Source organism: Rhamphochromis longiceps, linkage group LG13 (genome assembly GCF_057381845.1).
Source record: "Rhamphochromis longiceps isolate RC_006_pf linkage group LG13, R_longiceps_female_GT1.1, whole genome shotgun sequence".
Taxonomy (NCBI): Eukaryota; Metazoa; Chordata; class Actinopteri; order Cichliformes; family Cichlidae; genus Rhamphochromis; species Rhamphochromis longiceps.
The window spans coordinates 28,462,304-28,480,295 of record NC_140569.1 but is presented as its reverse complement, the minus strand read 5'-3'; the positions used below and the strand labels follow the sequence as shown (position 1 = coordinate 28,480,295).

Genomic DNA, 17,992 nt, shown 5'->3' with positions numbered 1-17,992 from the left:
CTTTTTTCATTGTGTTTTAGTGGAGGCAGTTGCAAATTATCAAACACTACTGGTTAGCTAAAGGTTAGCCCTATAGCTAGATATGCTAATATATGAAGATTATAAACTCAGGGTTTGCAGGGAGATAAAGTACAGCAACTAGCTATCCAGTTAGTTAATGTTAACATTAAGTGGAGGTAGTTGCAAATTTTCAAACACTACTGGTTAGCTGATGGTTAGCCCTGTAACCAGATATGCTAATAATATGCTAAGAGTGATTTAAGGCAGATAAAGTATAGCAACTAGCTAGCTAGTCAGTTAAAGTAGTAGAGCATTTGGTTGCTTAGTAGCCAAATAACCCCTTTAGAAGTCAGTGCAGACCAAAATGGAGTAACAGATAGCACGCACTGCACTAACATTAAGGTGGACAGAAACACCACTCTAAATGTTTGCTAAGATGTTAGCTGTGCAGGCGTGCCTTCCACTCTGGTATGTCTGAAAGCCACCTGTTTTGTAAAATAACTTGTGTTCCTCTAAGCTAAACCTCTGTGGGTAAACAGCTTTCTAATTTGACCTGAGTACACACTTTCCAGCTTAGTTTATAACATCCAACATCCCTTTCCTCATTACACCCAGAATTTTTAAACCAAAACTGTAATGGTGAAAATGCTAATATTGAGGATTCAAAATGAGACTTCAGAAGCCTCACGTCCATGATTTTCTAACACTGGAAAATAACTCAAAATGTTAGAAATATTCCAGTGTTAGAAAATCAGCACTGCTCAGTGTTAGCCATTGTTAATCTTCAAAACTGACTAGGTTACTTTTAAACATATAACACTGTCAAAAGTGTTAATTTAACACTCAACAGTGTTGTATTTAACACTCAGAGGTGTGGACCCATTTAGACACTCTCTAGTGTTAATTTAACACTGGAGATTTTGCTGTGAATTAACGAAACCAGACACTGTGTTACTATGAGGTCTGTTTTAGTAGCTGAAGAACACAATTTTTTTTGATTAAGGAAGAAATTGACATTTTTAAATTGAGATTGAAACATTAGATTAGTTAGAAGCAACATTTCAATGCTCTAATATGAAATAATTTCAGATGTACACAGATGAATATAATGCTACACTACAACTTTCTGGTAAAATGGAGACACCTTGTGGTGAAAGCTTTTATTACATTTATAAAGGGTTTTTACAAAAAGTAGCTTTAAGGATACGTGCGATACCTGTGGGGAATAAAATGAATGGTCACATAATGTTTTTTAAATTCACAAATAAAAATGAATAAATAAATACATTTACTACACAGTAGAATATACTGTACTTCCCGTATTTTACTAAAAGCTCCAAATCTTCGTCTGCCTTACACACCTTATCCAAGTAGCTATCCTAAAAGATCTGCTGTTTTTAAGTAGCGCATTACCCCCATCTGTCCTTTCTGTTTGAGTGAGATAAAATCAGACTGTTACATCTTCCTCACAACATCACCTACAGCAAACTCCCCAAAGAAAAACATTTGAAACTTGAAAGCAGAGTACTGTCACGGTTTGCGGGGGCAAGCCGTGTGGAATATACATAGGACCAAAAGGCGGCAGCTCTGGTGCAGGTGAGTGTTTATTAACAACAAAAATGCAAACAACAAAGGCGCTAGGAACATGAAACTGAAACCTAAACTGGGTAAACTAACAACACAAACCAAGAATGACGGTGCAGGGAGGTCCGGGGAAATACATACAGGGAGACCGAGGGGAAACAACACAGACGAACCAGCAACTACTATGACAGAAGACACAACTTAAATACACTCAGAGAACACAGGGGGATTACATACAGGTGGGGACACAGCTGGGAGTAATTAACATGACGAGACTAGGGAGGCAAACTGAAAACACTCACATAAGACACAGACCTTCACAATAAAACAGGAACTTACACATGAAAGGACACAAACTAAGAAACGCGGACTAGATACAGGAACACACGGGCAGAACAGAGTAAACACTAACCAGAGGAAGAACAGAACCAAAATCGCGAAGAGAAAACACAAAACGCTGGGTCAAAAGGACCCAGGATCATGACAAGTACACCACCTATTACTGCTTTTTTACAGTTTTACAGTTGGTTGGAAGTTTAACAGCTTATTGCTTTACTTGAAACAAAGTTCCTCTATCTCTAATCTAAAAAGAAAAACCGTTCCACACACAGTTCCTGACAGATCAGCTACAGTGTGAGTCATGCATGCTCACAGAAATACCACATTAATTTAACACATGAGCGCGTGTGCGAGCAAGGAGAAACTGCTGGTCTGCACTATCAGCCAGGACCTCAGCCCATATTTACTCTGCTAAGGTGAGGGTTGGAGGCAGGTGCATTAGTGAGCTACCAAATGAATGCTTTATGAGGCACAGAAACAATATGCGTGTTTGCATTTCTTTGAGCACGTGTACAGTGTCAAGTGATTTCAAGGGCAGAGGCAGGCAGCTAATAACCTGTTGGAAAAATCTTGTTTTGCATGCAGGCAATACTGCTCATCTTGCACGCAGAAGGCCACTCAGTTCCTTTAATTATTTATATACCCTTTCAGTGTGTCTACTGTAAAGTTTCATTGAGGCCATCCTACTGCCCTGTGTGACCCTCTCTGCACATCACATTTATTGCTGTAATATCAACGCTTGAATAGATTTGCTTAGAAAAACTTCAACAAGCAGAAGCCAGTGTTGAGAGATCAAGGTCCAACCTGTGCGCAAAAAACACTGCAAAAAATGTCCATGCTTGATCAACACTCAGTGAGTGTTTTGTGCAAATCATTAGAACTAAAGCTCGTGGATATTGCTATAAATCCTCAGTACTTTTAATTGTTTAAGAGAATTTCTTACCGCTTCTCCCCTGGAAGCAGCTTCCCGAAACTTAAAAAACTTTTTCTTTTTTTCCTTTTTTTTTACAGTGTACAGATCAATGAACAGTTAAAAAACAGCCAGGAAGTGACAACAGCCACCTGAACTTAAAAAAAACCCCCAGGTGCATACCACCATCAACTCACCGTCTTCGTGGATCCGCGCAGCCTGCATCTGCTCAACTATCGCCGGCATCTTGTCCCACTGGCACTCGGCCCGGTAGCGCTCCAGCTCCGCTTCCAGCCGGGCCTGAGTGAAAGAAATCCGGGATGCCATCGCCGCTCTGTCCCGATGGTGACTGTACTCCCCGGACACGATGGGAGTAACTGCAGACTAGGACCAGGAGAAATAAATGTGTAATCACAGAGTGCGGAGGGAGACTGGTGGAGGGTGGGGTGTGGGTTATTACGGGCACAGAAAGTCAACAGCAGCAAAGTCCAGAGAAATACATGCAGGCGTTAACATGGGTTTAATTGCTGTTACATTACACATCTGTAGGAAGCCCCAAGAACCCGCACACTCTGTTTGTGCAGGAACTATTGCTCGTGTTTATTATAACATTCACATTCCTGCTTTTCTGTCTAAAGCTTTTCCCCCTTCAACTTCAAATGAGTGTGGCATATGGAGAGGACTTGATCTGTAGCTGTTTGAAGGGAAGGAAGTCCTCTTAAAACCCATGCCCCTAATCTCTTGCCGTCAACACTTTAACTGGATCAGGTAGAGCTTAAGAAACAGCAATGCAAAGAATGCTGCAGCAAAGTGGGCAACCCAGCCGAGGCAGGATATACAGTACAGACACATATTGTGGGTTGTTTTTTTTTTAATAAATGAGTGAAAAACAAAATCTGTTGTAAATCTTTGGTTCACTGACGCTGGATCAGTACATCTGACAGCTATTGCGCTGTGAGGTGTAATTGCGCTTTATCAAGCTCAAGCTCAGGAATGTGATGTAAAATATAATTCAACTAAATGGGGGACGCTGGGGGGAATCACACAGTGAGCATTTACCCATGAAACCACAACACAGGGTGCACATACAGAGGAAACGAGGGTCACTGACTACTCAGGATCTATCAGCTACTTTATGACATTAAAATAAAACCTCAAGCCTCCTGAACAGAGACTTAGCTGCTTCATTTTCTCTCTGGAAAGTTGACATTTGCTTGACATAAACGACGCTCGTCCCTCTTGTCGTGTCCACCACCCTGTGCCGTGCGGTGCTGACAGACCTCACAGCTGAGCGGCCACGCCCCCTGCTGACGTAGAGAACGTCTCACCTCAAAGTGACCCGATAAGATAGGTCCGCCACCAGGGGCGTGGCTTCGTTTGAGCATACAAAAAGGGGGCTCTTTAAGTGGAGGTGTGTATGTGTGTGTTCATGGATATTTAGAACTTTATGGTAGGAATACTTTTACATATGCCTCTGTCAGTGCGCCCCAGGGTGGCTGTGGCTACAATGTAGCTTGCCATCACCAGTGTGTGAATGTGTGTGTGAATGGGTGGATGACTGGATATGTAAAGCGCTTTGGGGTCCTTAGGGACTAGTAAAGCGCTATATAAATACAGGCCATTTACCATTTATCTGGGACATATCATTGGATTCTCCAGGCCTCTCTGAACCCCGGTGGGAATTTTCGCCAACCCCAAATTCTAGAGTGGCTCCGTGGTTTGGTGGGTCACACAATTTGATGTGAAGTTTGCTGGTTCTATTCAAGGAAGAGACAGACAAAGAAAAGCCCAACATCAGAGGGTCACAAGCTAGTGTATACTCCTTCAGCTGGTGTTGTGCCAAAAAAGAGAGTGTGTTTTTTATGGGTAACGTATTTTATTATGTTGGTAAAAAAGACTGTAGTCAACAGGATTTATGGAGGGGTTATATATGGAGAGGAAAGAAATGACATGTTTTGCTGGTATCTTTATGATCCAGCCTTATTGTAATTACATTATATTCAATCTAGTGCTTTTTGGCCACTTAAAATATCTCTTGAGAGCTATTACATTATATTTGTTGCAATTTCTGCTGCCCTCTTGGCCATATTCCTCTTTAGAAAATACATTTTTAATGTTGATGTGTCTTTTTAGCTGGATAAAGCAATAGTATATAAAACTCACTTTGCCAAAAACTGATTGCTGCTTTTACCTTCTGGTAGGAAAAGTTGCTTGTGGTTTAAAATGACTTTATATGATTCTTGACATAACCCTATTTGACAGGTTATCGGTCATTTATAAGAGTTTAAATACTGGAAATCACTTTTTTCTTGGCACAACACCAGTCCTTAGCTGGCAAAGGTTGTGTCAGGAAGTGAAACAATGTGGATCTTTTTCCCGTGGTGACCCCTGCATGCTCATAGCACAACAGGAGAGGAATTGACGCTGTGCTGCTATTGGCTGAGATCACAAATGCTGTGTGGGATGGGAATAATTAGGTTGGCCTCAAAAGATTCACTGGTTCCATAAACTTGTCATTAAGCATATTCATATTTGAGATGTGAAAAACACCCAACATTAGAGAAAATATGCCTGCCTCTGTGACAGGAAATCTTTACTGAGATTTTTCTTTTAAATCCATCTATCGTTTAATGTTTTATTAGGGAAGACAACACTGACACATACAGTCTTGTGGGGGGGGGGGGGGAGTACATTCTTACTGATTCTGAGGAACTAAAGAGATTCAAGACTAAACTGGAGATGTTTGGCCAAAAGCAAACACAGGATAAGAGCACAAACACCTCATAGTGTCATGCACAGTGGTGACGGTTTGGATCAAAGTCCAGATTGAAACTTAATTGAAAGGCTGTGCTGGGACCTTGGGAGAGCTGTGCATAAACGAATGCAACCAAAGACCAATGAACCAAATTCTTGATGCATGTTCAATCATCCAGGTAAATCCCAAAAGGTTGGAACTGACCTCACAGCTCTTCGTTCATTCAGTGGTCTGGTTTTAGTCATTGTGCAAATATAAGATTGGGGAAACCTGCAGTCAGCTGAGACTGAAGAAGTCACTTGGATGAGTGACGAAACGTTTCTCCCACTGAAAACGCTACGTCCAGATGAACAGAATCAACTTTTTGGGGCCAAAATTCCTCCACGATGACGAGAGAGGCTTGTAAAGTCATACAAAAACTAAAAGTTTACAAAAAACCTTCAAGTTATTACCGCTAAAGGTGATTCAACAGCATGTCTGTCGCATGAATTCGTAAATTCTGTCAAATGATCAAAACGCTAGTTCGTGAAAACGGAAAGCACTAGAAATATATAAAATTATTCTATACGGAATATTCTACAAGGTTTAGTTTGAGCTTATTAATGTATAGCAATTGTACACGAATCTTACTGTAACCCACAACAAAATAATAAAACTAATTTTAGCTTTAGACAGAGAAAGACGAAGAATTCAGAATAACGTGGAGGGAATCATCTTGCCCCAGTTGAGCGCTCTCGGATAGCTGCAGCCAATCACAATGAGCTGTCGTGTCAAAGTGAAGCTACGGAAAGCCGCTCAGTCCGAGAAAGCTCGGATTGATCATTAAAGCAGCAAACTACGCACAACTGCACAACTGTTCGCGGATACAGGTGAAGATAGAAATTATTTAAACGTAAGTATATATACATCTTTTTTATTTCTTTACCAGTTACACCAAGTCATGACCCATGAAATTATGTTATTTCAGCGTAGCCCTGAGATGCAGCTTGCTGCTGTATTTATCTTATAATGGCTCTCAAGCTAACGGTCATACATCCCTCTTTTAATGTGGCTGTTTAACTGAGTTAGCATAGCAGTGTAATCTCACAGTTTACTGCAGAAACATCCCTATTAGTGCGGTCCATGCACTGTGTGTGTCTGTGGTGTTTTTTGTTAAAATGGGCCATAAACACATGGTGCTTATTTGTAGCACCTTGCTGTTGTCTTATAGAGCCAGATATCAAACTTATAAAACAGGTGTGAATGTAGTTTGATCAGGAGAAACATGTTAATCGGTAAGAAGGACATTCAAATGTGTTGCTGGATGTAAGTGAGGTGCTAAACTGAGGACATTTGAGTAGTAAGAAGGTGATGTCCAACATAGATATTCAGGAGCTGTGTTCCTGAACTTGCTGACTCTCAGTCTTTGCCTTTCCGCAGCAGAATGAGGAGCAGCAGGTGTAGTGTGCAGTGGGGGGGTATGCTCCTCTTTTTGTCCTGCTGTTTTCTGTGCGCTCACGCTCAGATGAACCCAGACCACCACCATCAGCAGCAGATCGTAGAAAGTGCAGCCAGCCAACATCGCCTGGATAGAAACATGGTTCAAGACAAAGAGTGAGTGGCATGGCCGTGCACGACTCAGGACGAGGTGAACTTTGGGTTCTGTCTAATCAGTAGCTGTGTTTGTTTGTTGTTCCTCTGGTGGCAGCCACATCATGGAGCATTTAGAGGGCGTCATAGACAAACCAGAGAAAGACATGACGCCCCAGGAGCTCCAGCTGCACTATTTCAAAATGCACGATTACGATGGGAACAACCTGCTGGACGGGCTGGAGCTTGCAACAGCAATCTCACATGTACACAGAGAGGTGAGAATTCATGTGTGAGCACGTTTTTTTTGTCATAGTTGGCATTAAAAGGATACATAACGGTTACTTTCCCACTTCCTCATACCCTTCTTATTGTGGGATGGGACTGAGACATTTAAATGCTTTGTGTTTCAGAAAGTTGGGACAGGGGCATGTTTACCTATCTTTTAGCAGCACTCTGTAAATGTTAGCTTTGCTCTAGTGTTTTTTTTTCTTTTATATAGAATATCAGCATGTCTGCAGTTCAGGGTCTCTTCTCATCATAATATTTTTAAAATTTGTTTCATAACGCACCAGATGTTTCAGTGGGTGACAGGTCAGTACTGCAGGCGGTCTTTAAGCTCCAGGACTTCTTTATATGGGAGTCATGCTGTTGAAATATTTGCACAGTGTGTTAGGAATTGTCTTGCACAAATAAGGTATTCTCACCAAAGGCACAACTTGCCACCAAGTTGCAATACACACAAAGGTCACAGCTAATCAGTACAGATTTTCGGCCTTGTCCCTTGTGCACCGAGACTTCTCTGAATCTTTTATTGACACTGTCTCCCATTAAGCCCGTTACTAGCTTTAATTAGCTGGTAGGTTTTGAGCCTCATCTTTGTTATCCTGCTAACTTTTTAAATGTTCAGGAAGGTGTCAGGAAGTGTGTGTGGGACAAAATCGGTGACAATGCGGATCCATCACCCCTTAGGAAACAAAGAATTCATGCAACGTGACACCAAAGCGATTAAAAAACAGTTTTGTTAGCTGACACGTTTTCTGCTCCTTTATTTCTGTGGCTGTGATTAAAAATATTGTTGTGACACATTTTTCGCCTCACGATTCCTGCGCACAGAAAGGTCCAATCGTTTTCGCTGCTCTGCTCGTCTCTGTTTAGGAGAGAGGAGAGAGCAGCCAGCCAATGAAAGAGGAGGAACTCATTGCTCTCATCGATGACGTTCTGAAGGACGATGACAAAAACAATGACGGCTACATAGATTACGCAGAGTTCGCCAAATCGCTGGAGTAGAGCGTCTTTCTGTTGCTTCCCGTCCACGACGACAGCGAGGAATCAGCAGAGAGGCTGGAGGGTGAGCGTACCTGCAGCCAAAACTGAGAAGCCGCACAACTTTTTAGAGGACCGTCTTTGATTTCTTTCTTACAGATTATCGGTCAGGAGTATCAATCGTTCGTGAAACTTCTGACGGATGATTTTTCCAAGCTGAATCAGCAGTAATCTGATAAATGACAAAAAGGGTGGAACACAGGATGCCCTTTGTTTCAGTCTGGTGGAGTCTTCCACTTCATTAGGACCTTTTTTGTGTGTGTGTGTGTGTGTGTGTAGATGCCATTTCAAAGGGCCAGTTCACCTAAATTGGTATTTTTCTAGTTAATCCTTAGCAGTATACTTTCAGATCTGAATCCCCTGTTTTTTGGAGCTGCATATGTGCAGGTGGGGAGTTTTAAGGCGGCCTCATTCACACACAAGCCCTGAACGACTGGAGGAGCAGTACTCTGAGTGTGTGGATTAAAAAAAACAAAGGAACAGGAAGTGATTAAGGTACAACAAGCAGGTGGTTAACTGAGGCCTGGTTAACCGCCTGTAACTTCCGGTTTCCACAGTGAAGCTTGGACTTCACTATATTCTAAATACTGTATTCTAAGCAAAGCTGCCTTTGATTTTGGGTGAACTGATCCTTGACATGTACAAAAGCTTGGGTAGAGTGTTTTCTTTTAGTGGTGCTACACTTTGATTCTCTCTGGCAGCACAACAGTCTGTAAATAGAGTGTCCTCACATTAAAGGGGACCTGTTCTACTCATTTCCAGTTCTATATTTTTATTCTGGGACTTTCGAGAGTAGCTTTGTGTTATTCAGAGTTCAGAATATGCCTTATTGATCTTTGATTGGCCACTGCACAACCACATTAAGGATATCTGTTCTCATCGACATCATACTGAAAATAAAAAAAGGTAAGTGGAGCGTTTAGATCAATCTGAAACCTGAGCTTTACTTTAATATACAGCCAAGAACATCCAACACTGTAAAAGTGTATTTATATGACATGATGGGTCCCCTTTATGTGAAGTAGTTCTGCTTCAGACGGACACACTCATTTACAAGCACACTCATGCTGAACACAGCGGGCCAAATGGTTCCTCCTGTCAATCTGTTTAATTTGCTGTTTGTGTGAGGATGGTTCCCATGACAACAGAAAGTGACCTTGACTTGATCACAATCCGTATGTTTGATGTGAAGCCCGAGGCTGCAGGTTACAGTAGCAGAAATACTGTCTGTGTTTCAGTTGTGACACCTTCCCGATTAAAACGACAAAAAAAATGAGCCGGCGTGATAATCGCAGAGTCAGCAGGAGCTCGACGCACACCTGTCCTCGCAGAGTGAATGTAAAGCAGCGGCGTGTTGCAGATTCTTCATCACTGGATAAGCTAGACTAAACGCACACTGCCGTTAGTTTTTAAAGCGGACTCTGTTTTACGGGCCTTCAGGAAAGGACTTGAACACAACACATTTGCTTCAGACTTTAGCTGCCTTTAAAACAGACGTGAGTATAATATGTCAGGTTAGGTCTGTTCAATTCATCTGTGATTTCTTCTGAAGTAGTTTTATTTTTTTGCCACACGTTGATGACTTCTCTATATTTTTGCCATCTAGTATTAACTCTTCGGTCAACTCAGGTTTTTCTGAGTGCAAATATTTAAAAAGCATAACAGATGCGACTGTGTTGTCTCTGTAATGTGAAATATTAAAAGAAGACTGTATTCTGCACACCTTTTTCATGTAGTGCTGTCTGTGTTATTTGTTGTTGGTCACGTTTGGAAAAAGAAGATACGATAGAAGGATCGCCCTCTGCTGACCACTAGAAAGAATGCAGCTTGAAAGTGTTGTGCATTGGCTTCAATTATCAGATCCAGAAGGTATATCCACAGTTTCTATGTAGGACATAATTATAATTATATCAGGACATAAAACTATTTATATAGACATACTGCGGGAACTCCACCTCCTTTAAGGGGACAACAAGCACGTCTTCATATCCTAAATAAATATTACATTTCATGTCAAAGCTGCAGGGGCAGCGAGGCTATTAAGGATTTGTGCGTGTGTGTGTGTGTACACATACACATGTTTAGACATCTTTGTGAGGACAGAAAATTGGCATGCTACTATACTTGTGGGGACAAAGTGCCCATCCACATGAGTTTGAAAACATTTTTCAGGCTCAAAATGTGGTTTTAGTGTTAAAGTTAGGTTATGGTTAGGTTTAGGCTGAGGGTTAGGGTTAGGCATTCATTTTTGATGGTTGGGGTAAGCGGCTGGGGCAGGGGTGGGCAACTCCAAGCCTCGAGGGCCGGTGTCCTGCAGGTTTTAGATCTCACCCTGGGTCAGCACACCTGAAACACATGACTAGTTTGTGACCAGGCCTCTGGAGAACTACAAGACATATTATGGGGGTAATTTAGCCATTTGAATCAGCTGTGTTGGATCAAGGACACATCTAAAACCTGCAGGACACCGGCCCTCGAGGCCTGGAGTTGCCCACCCCTGGGCTAGGGAAAGCATTATGCCAATGAGATATTCTCACAGGGGTCTCAAACTCCAGTCCTCAAGGGCCGGTGTCCTGCAACTTTTCCATGTGTCCCTGTTGCAACACACATGAATACAATTAGTAAGTCATTAGCAAGAGTATAGAACTTGACTGCATGCTGAAGTGGCAACCACTAACTCTACTTAAGTAAAATTAGGTAAATGTAAATGGTTGGAAAAATGTACTTCTAAAAGTACTTTTATTGCACCATGTTCATTCACTCATGAGCTGCTGTAACATGAATCAAATGGCTGAACTGGCACCTAAGCATGCAGGCAAGTTCTATAGAGTCTTGCTAATGAATTGTATTCATGTGTGTTGCAACAGGGACACATGGAAAAGTTGCAGGACACCAGCCCTCGAGGACTGGAGTTTGCACCAAGATATGAAAACCAGTGTGTGTTTGTGGTCTACTAACACATACTGTGTTTGCTAATAATGGAAATTGTTTAGATGTAATGATGTAGAAACCCACCTCCCAAAAAGGTGGGAAAAAACAAAATGCAGTGATTTGCAAATCTCATGAACCATCATTGTTGCATTCACCATAGTTTTAAACTCCATCCATCCTCTTCCACTTATCCCAGCTGTCACAGGGAGAGAAGTCTATCACAAGGCTAACACAGAGAAACAGACAACCATTTACACCTATGGATAATTTAGAATCACCTAACCCCACTAACTGTGTGTATTTAAACTGTGGGAAGAAGCCAGATTACCTGAATTTGTCAAATTCAAACAGGGATTTGAAAATCATTGCATTCTGTTTCTATTTACGGTTCACTTAACGTCCCAACTTTAGGTTGTAGTAATGTTACCTGTAGGTGTATTAGGGAACTATGAAAGCCATGACATGAAGCTGAAAGGTTTATAAAATTAAAAACAAATTCTAGTGTGTGCTCCTTGAGCTAACCTTTTTTTGCAAAGTAAAAAAAAAAGTATCCTTAATGTTCAAAGAACCTTTTATTGCATTTCTATAAATCCAGTAGACATCAGTCGTTTCCAGCCAAGGGACTGGGGAAGCTCGGGTGTGGCTAAGAAGATACATTTTATTTTACAGACTAGCTGGAAAATTCAGCAGTGAGAGAGCAAACAGGATGTGTGTAACTGTGAAGATGAAAAAGAGGCTTCTTAGTATTCTGTGTGGAAACATCTGGTGCTTCTTAGCTCCAGTGAGAGGTGGGATCCAGAGGAGGCATGGAGGTGAGCGAGAACATGGGCGAGGTGAGGTTGCTCCTCAGCGAGCCGTACCAGTCATCATGCTGCCGCTGGGAGGTTGGCTGAGTGGAAGCGCCGGGACATGGGCACTGGCTACCTGGCCCCGGGTGGCGGGTGTATGCCCCTGAGGGCAACATGGAAGAGAGGCGAGGGATGTGGGGCAGGGGCTGGGGGTAGTACTGCCGAGACATGCCGGACGGCTGGATGTGCACGCCTCCCAGAAGCGCCCTGTGGCCTGGCATCACTCCCACTGGGAGAACCTTCTGCGAGGCCCTCTCCTGCTTACGCTGTTTGGCTCTCCTGTTCTGAAACCACACCTGCTGAGACAAGGATGGGTTAGTCGAGGCTTTTACATACAAAGCATGGTGGGTTCAGCAACAAATAGGGCCACCACTGAATTAGACTGAACCAAATCAGGATCATTGATCAGACTGTTGCACGCAGCATTCCTGCAACACAACTTTGGGACAAAAATCTGAAGCATTCATCCAACAATGATACGCCACAGAGGTCAGGGTCCCTTATATTTGTAACTGTCCCAGGTCCTCCCAAAGCAAAAGGTATCAGTGATTTGTTACTGATTTAGTGAGATACAGAATGAACAAAAAGAGCTGAAGTAAAGGTGGGTTGCAAAGTGGCTTGCAGATGTAGACCAGCTCTTTTGTTGAACTGTTTTATTAGCAGTTTTGAGCATTTGTGCCTAAAACACCCCGCCCTGTTTCTTTTTTTTAGAGTTGCACACCCCAACTCCTAAAAAGCCACAGTTGTCAGAGAGCTCTAACATGAAGACCATCCCACCTGTATGCGAGCCTCATTGAGTTTAGTGATTCGAGCCAGCTCCTCTCTGTAGTAGATGTCAGGATACTGATTTTGTCCAAACGCCACTTCCAGCTGCTCCAGCTGTTTGTGGCTGAAGGTGGTGCGGTGGCGTCTTCTGGCTGGGGAGGGGTATGCTCTGCTCCGTCTATTGAATCCTACAGCCACAGAGGTCTCGCACAATGTCCCCTTCCTCACCGACTCTCCTATATCTGTTTTCAGGGGCGAGAAAAGAAAAGGGGAAGGGGTTGTGTGGATCCTTTTTTTTTGTTTTTTTGTTTTTTAGGGAAAAATTTCCCAGGTCTTATTTCTTCACTTCCTCAACATGACACAAGAAATGCGGCCTTAACTGAAAAAGCAGCAATTCACCAATGACTGTCTCAAAAAAAGGAGGGATTACCCGACTTTCTGGTTCCCACTGGCATCAGGCAACCTGAGAGCCAGAGAGCTTTAGCTGGCAAACACAAGCTCGTGAGAAACAGACACCAGAAACTGGAGGATTTGTCCAAGATTATTACCACAATCACCAGCAAAGGGACTCATCTCCTTAAAATGAGTCGACTTGGTCTGCTGGTATCAGATGACATTATAAAACAGCTGGATGTCGAATGGCAGAGGCAATTATTATGATTACATGAGCAAACTTGGTAACTTGCGGGGGGGGATTGTGTCAGGAAGGGCAACCAGCGGGGGGAAAAAATTTGCCAAATCAAACATGCGGAGCTGCCCCGCTGTGAAAATCAGAGAAGCTGAAAGTAGGGAGGTTTTATATAACAGTTTATTTTTCTAAAGCTTTAAACTTTTATATCGTGTGTTCATCACTTTCCAACACTACTATACTCTGTTTATTAAAGAGTACGAGAACAACAAAGCATCGCAGCTGATTAAATAATCTATCAATGGTAAACATAGAAAATACTGCCTTAAAAGCTAAGAAGGTAATCCAAAGGTTGCAAAGTAAACCAAATCAGCAGGATGACAGTATAATAAAGGGAATTAACATAACACCACTTCTTTACATAAAGTGGTTTTGCTAACTCTTTATAACAAAGCTGACAATATACAATGTGCGACTCGTGTGTCAATAAAATTAGAACTAATTTAATGTAGATGCTGTGGAAGAACACAAGAACGGGGTCATTAGGATGTTGTTTGACTCACCTGCACTGGAGCTGACTGTAGTCATGTCGGAGTAAAGATCCGTGCTGTCCTGGTGGATCCTCACACTCTCTCCCGCTACCTTCACCTGGGCCATCACTTCACTTCTGATCCCCCCTCACACAGACGCAGCTAAACTTAAAGTCACATGTCCCACCCATCTGTTTTACCTTCACCTGTGTTGGTGGGCCGGTTGAGTGAAAGGCACCGTATGTTTCTGCTGGTCCAGCACAGAAACCAACGGTTGTGTTCTAGTAGCTTCATGCTCATCTACAGTTTTGCAGTGCACCATTGCAAAGACTTGAATATATGCAAAGAAAGTTGAATGTAAAGAATGCACATTTCAGTAGAAAGCGGCAAGAAATGTATCATATGTAGAGAGGATATAAAATAAAAACTTGAATATATGGATAAAATTGTCAACATATGCAAAAGAACATGAATATATGGGATGAAAGTTGAGTATTTAGAATAACAACTTGACTACATGACAAGACATTAAGTCTTTAGCAAAAAAGTTGAACATATAAAATTAAAAACCTTTAATATACAGAATGAAAGTTTAATATTTGGAATGAAATATCAATATATACAAAAAACCCTGTATATATACAAAAATTACAAAAATTTTCAGTTTTCTTCCGCTTATGGGAAGAAAACTGAAAATATGTGAAAGATGAATATATACATCCAAATCTGGGAAGTAATGTAAAATCCAAACTTCAAATATGTTGAATGAAAGATGAACATGTGGAATAAAAACTTGAATATATGCAAAAAAAATCTAATAAAAGCTGAAAATATAGAAAAGTGTATATGTAAAAAAAAATGTTAAAGCTATATGAAATAAATATACTGAGTGAAAGTTGAACATGTGGAATAAAAACTTGAACATGTGGGCTAAAGAGGATATTCTTTGCTCTATGTGACCACCAGGTGGCACTGTTCTGTCAGGTTGAGGCAAAGATTGAACATGAATTATAAACATTTTTTCATATGGATTTATGTGGTGCCTGTAGGGGGGTGGGGGACTGGGGATCCTCCATAAACCCAACCCCTCCGTGGTCACCTCCAGCCTTCGGTTCACTGTCTCCCGACTGAAAGAGCACCCCGTCAGCTGGATTAACTCAGCTGAACTCCAGCGTAACCTCCCGGGACCCTCAGCTGCTCTCAGAAATTCCCATGATGCTAAACTGAGTCCAGGCCCAGTGTAGAGGAATGGCCCTGATACCAGGAAGAGACCCACTAATGTCCCACTCAGCACTGAGTCATGACAGGGCAGCAAGAAGACAGCTCACATAGTTGGAGAGCAGCAGCTGGCTTTTTATCAGCGCGAGACGGCCATTCATCACGCGCTATATTTGTTGAACAATGCTATTTGTTTGTACATGTGCTCCGTATATACATATCCACTGTTAAGTAGCTTATGCAAGAGGCCCTATTAGACTACACGTTTACATTAGGAGTACATTCTAAGCAGGCCCTCTCCTTGTGTAATATTATAAGATGCCATTTGGCCTGAGCCATACGTGCAATTCCCAAGAACCAATAAATCAAAAGTTCAAATGCTGGACTCTACACGTGTGTGATCCAGCAGATCGTAGTCCTGCCTGGGACCAGGATCCCTGCCAGGAAAGTCTAACAGACAACGTAGAGTGATTGAATGGCTCACTGTGTAAGCAAGGCCTGCATGATCGTCTGAACTAACTTTTCCTTGAGAAAGTCCCTCGCCTTGTTCTGGGTTCTCAGCGTATTAACATATAATTTGATTCCTTGTGACATGCCGTCTGCCAGGGCCAAATCCTGTGTGTCCAGGAAGAGCTTCCATCCTGCCTGCATTATGTGTGTGTGTGTATTTGTGCATGCACATATGCCAAGCCTCTTCAGAGCTCACGTTTCCTGTTCCAGACAACCCAGCCACAAACCCCTCCAGAAACCCCCCCGAGCCTGTCTGTGTGTTTTACTTGCAGTTGCACTTCCTTTTATCTTCTTAATAAATATAATTCCTTGAAATGTGGAAAACGTTCTTAAAATCCATCTTCTTCTTCTCTTTTTTTGTTTAAAGACAATGGAGAAAAATAAACTCCTGGGAGGTTTAATGCACAGAGCATCCATATCACAAACTCCAAGCCATATTTCAGAGAAAGGGGGAAGTTATCATACGTCTTCTTCTTCGTCCCAGATGCGGAGCTTCGCAAACTTCATTTAAGCCACTAAAAATAACTTTTAACCAGAAGTGGAACCAAAGGCTGGATGTGGAAATAAGCCAGCTTCTGCTGACAGGTTCCACATATCCAGTTAAAGCTGTTAATTTTGTGCTCACGGCTTGTTTATCCTGAGGCCAAAAATGTGAAACAGCTAACGCAGGTTTTACGTGAACAATGATAACACCGACCACTTACATGAACACAAGCACTGCTTTAAAGAATCAGATGATGACACTAAAGTTCCTTCAGAAGAACTGCCTGTGAAAAAATGTATTTCTTGTGCAGCTTTGTGCTGATCTTCCACTAACTGTTTTATTAAATAGCTTACCTTGCTTTAATGTAACATTGGCTGATTGTTAATTTCATTTGTGGTAACCTGGGGTTTAATGAACAAGCTCCAGACACAACATATTCTCTCTGTGTACAGTTCACTTGGATATTTTGTTGTTGTCTAATATTGACTGTCATCCTCTGGGATCTGTTACTTTATGTTTAGTGTTAAACAGCTAGTGAGTTTATCCGGGCACTCTGCAGGCAGCAGCTGAAATAACTGTAAGTGATACTTACATAGCACTTTTCTACTCTGAGCACTCCAAGGGTGTCAAGGTTTCCTTTCTAATTCAATCTGGTATTTCTGTTTTGTCGTCTGAAAAACAGGCTTAGAAAACCCAACAAAAACTGAAACGGCAATTCTTTGGAGTCTGTTTTAGCAAAGCAGAATACTGAATGAGTGGACTTTGGCTCTGACTGAGAAACACGTCAGAGACACAACGTCACTCAGCATAACGGCTTCAGTCACTCGCTGCTTTACTGGCCATTTTCCTATGAGTGCAGAATTTATCACACAAATGACATTTTGTGTTTGGAAATCTGGCAATTGAGACCATAACACTATTTGCAAAATATTTACTGAGATCATACATCAAGTAATAACTACGGCACAGATTTATAGAAAAGTCGCCCCCTGCTGACCATTAAAAGAATGCAGGTTTAAGGCCCGTCTAGCCTGGCTTTACTTTTCAGGTCCGTCCTTTATATACAGTCTCAAACTGTGATGGTGGGCTAAAAATTCTTTTTTAAAAAGCTTCATTATTCTTGAGCTTAAGTTCAAACCCAAACTGCAGATATCCTGAAAAGTCCACAAAAGCAGTGGATTGGAATAATAGGCGAGGATGATTCACTAGAAGGTGACAGTCTTGACAAATTGCAGATGATGTGTAACTGGGAGCATGTGTGTGAAATGGCTTGTGAACACTTTAGAGGCCTGTGCGTAGCGTTTTATCTGCAAACATGTCGCTTTTTGTTTGCGCACGTTAACGTGATTCATGCCTTTTTCATGTCACAGCAAATGCAATATTGAACACCGCTGTCCCTGCTGGCCTGTTACAACACGGGCTTAACGCAGCACAAACCAATAGCAAGCAAAGAATAAACTTCATCCCCTTTTCTGTTCCCGTAAGTTTATCTTTCCATCTTTCTATTATTGGGCTGCAGCTTGTGCCAGACGACTTGGAATCTGTTGGGAGTATCTCTCATCTGTGTGTTGTTGTGCATCGTGTGAAAGTGGGGA

The 17,992-nt window shown here is 42.0% G+C and overlaps 3 protein-coding genes across 5 annotated transcripts in view; 1 reads left to right on the top strand and 2 right to left on the bottom strand.

The window, feature by feature from the left end:
* The window catches only part of ttc7a (tetratricopeptide repeat domain 7A), a 68,251-nt gene extending 64,198 nt beyond the window's left edge, over window positions 1–4,053 (bottom strand). Inside the window, exons 1-2 of one of the 2 annotated variants that reach the window (XM_085428920.1) lie at window positions 3,987–4,053; window positions 3,031–3,217 (exon numbers count right to left, since the gene is read on the bottom strand). In XM_085428920.1, the coding sequence (XP_085285046.1) occupies window positions 3,031–3,217; window positions 3,987–4,043 (244 nt within the window). In that variant the 5' untranslated portion in view covers window positions 4,044–4,053. Of the gene's footprint in view, window positions 1–3,030; window positions 3,218–3,986 lie in introns of those variants that run through there. The other variant, XM_085428919.1, reaches the window with a different exon arrangement.
* Window positions 4,054–6,357: 2,304 nt separating this feature from the next.
* Window positions 6,358–10,210, top strand: mcfd2 (multiple coagulation factor deficiency 2, ER cargo receptor complex subunit). Of its 2 annotated transcripts, none has more exons than XM_085428917.1 (4): window positions 6,358–6,480; window positions 7,008–7,181; window positions 7,276–7,435; window positions 8,316–10,210. In XM_085428917.1, the coding sequence occupies exons 2-4, from the start codon at window positions 7,012–7,014 to the stop codon at window positions 8,445–8,447; spliced, it is 462 nt and encodes a 153-aa protein (XP_085285043.1). In that variant the 5' UTR covers window positions 6,358–6,480; window positions 7,008–7,011; the 3' UTR covers window positions 8,448–10,210. The 2 variants fall into 2 exon arrangements, with proteins under 2 accessions (XP_085285043.1, XP_085285044.1); XM_085428918.1 differs by having other exon boundaries at window positions 6,365–6,480; window positions 7,011–7,181.
* Window positions 10,211–11,994: 1,784 nt separating this feature from the next.
* prop1 (PROP paired-like homeobox 1) lies at window positions 11,995–14,312 on the bottom strand. Its single transcript, XM_085428171.1, has 3 exons — window positions 14,219–14,312; window positions 13,040–13,269; window positions 11,995–12,558 (listed from the first exon to the last, which is right to left on the bottom strand). The coding sequence occupies exons 1-3, from the start codon at window positions 14,310–14,312 to the stop codon at window positions 12,187–12,189; spliced, it is 696 nt and encodes a 231-aa protein (XP_085284297.1). The 3' UTR covers window positions 11,995–12,186.
* Between the last annotated feature and the right edge of the window lie 3,680 nt (window positions 14,313–17,992).

What these genes read in the sequence shown, in the direction of transcription:
- mcfd2 (XM_085428917.1), top strand. Translation starts at nt 7,012, where the DNA reads ATGAGGAGCAGCAGGTGTAGTGTGCAGTGGGGGGGTATGCTCCTCTTT. An exon ending in AACATGGTTCAAGACAAAGA is followed by an intron (nt 7,182 to 7,275) that starts GTGAGTGGCATG and finishes CTCTGGTGGCAG; the next exon opens with CCACATCATGGAGCATTTAG. An exon ending in TCTCACATGTACACAGAGAG is followed by an intron (nt 7,436 to 8,315) that starts GTGAGAATTCAT and finishes GTCTCTGTTTAG; the next exon opens with GAGAGAGGAGAGAGCAGCCA.
- prop1 (XM_085428171.1), bottom strand. Translation starts at nt 14,312, where the DNA reads ATGGCCCAGGTGAAGGTAGCGGGAGAGAGTGTGAGGATCCACCAGGAC. An exon ending in TACAGTCAGCTCCAGTGCAG is followed by an intron (nt 13,270 to 14,218) that starts GTGAGTCAAACA and finishes CCCTGAAAACAG; the next exon opens with ATATAGGAGAGTCGGTGAGG. An exon ending in TCAATGAGGCTCGCATACAG is followed by an intron (nt 12,559 to 13,039) that starts GTGGGATGGTCT and finishes TTGTCTCAGCAG; the next exon opens with GTGTGGTTTCAGAACAGGAG.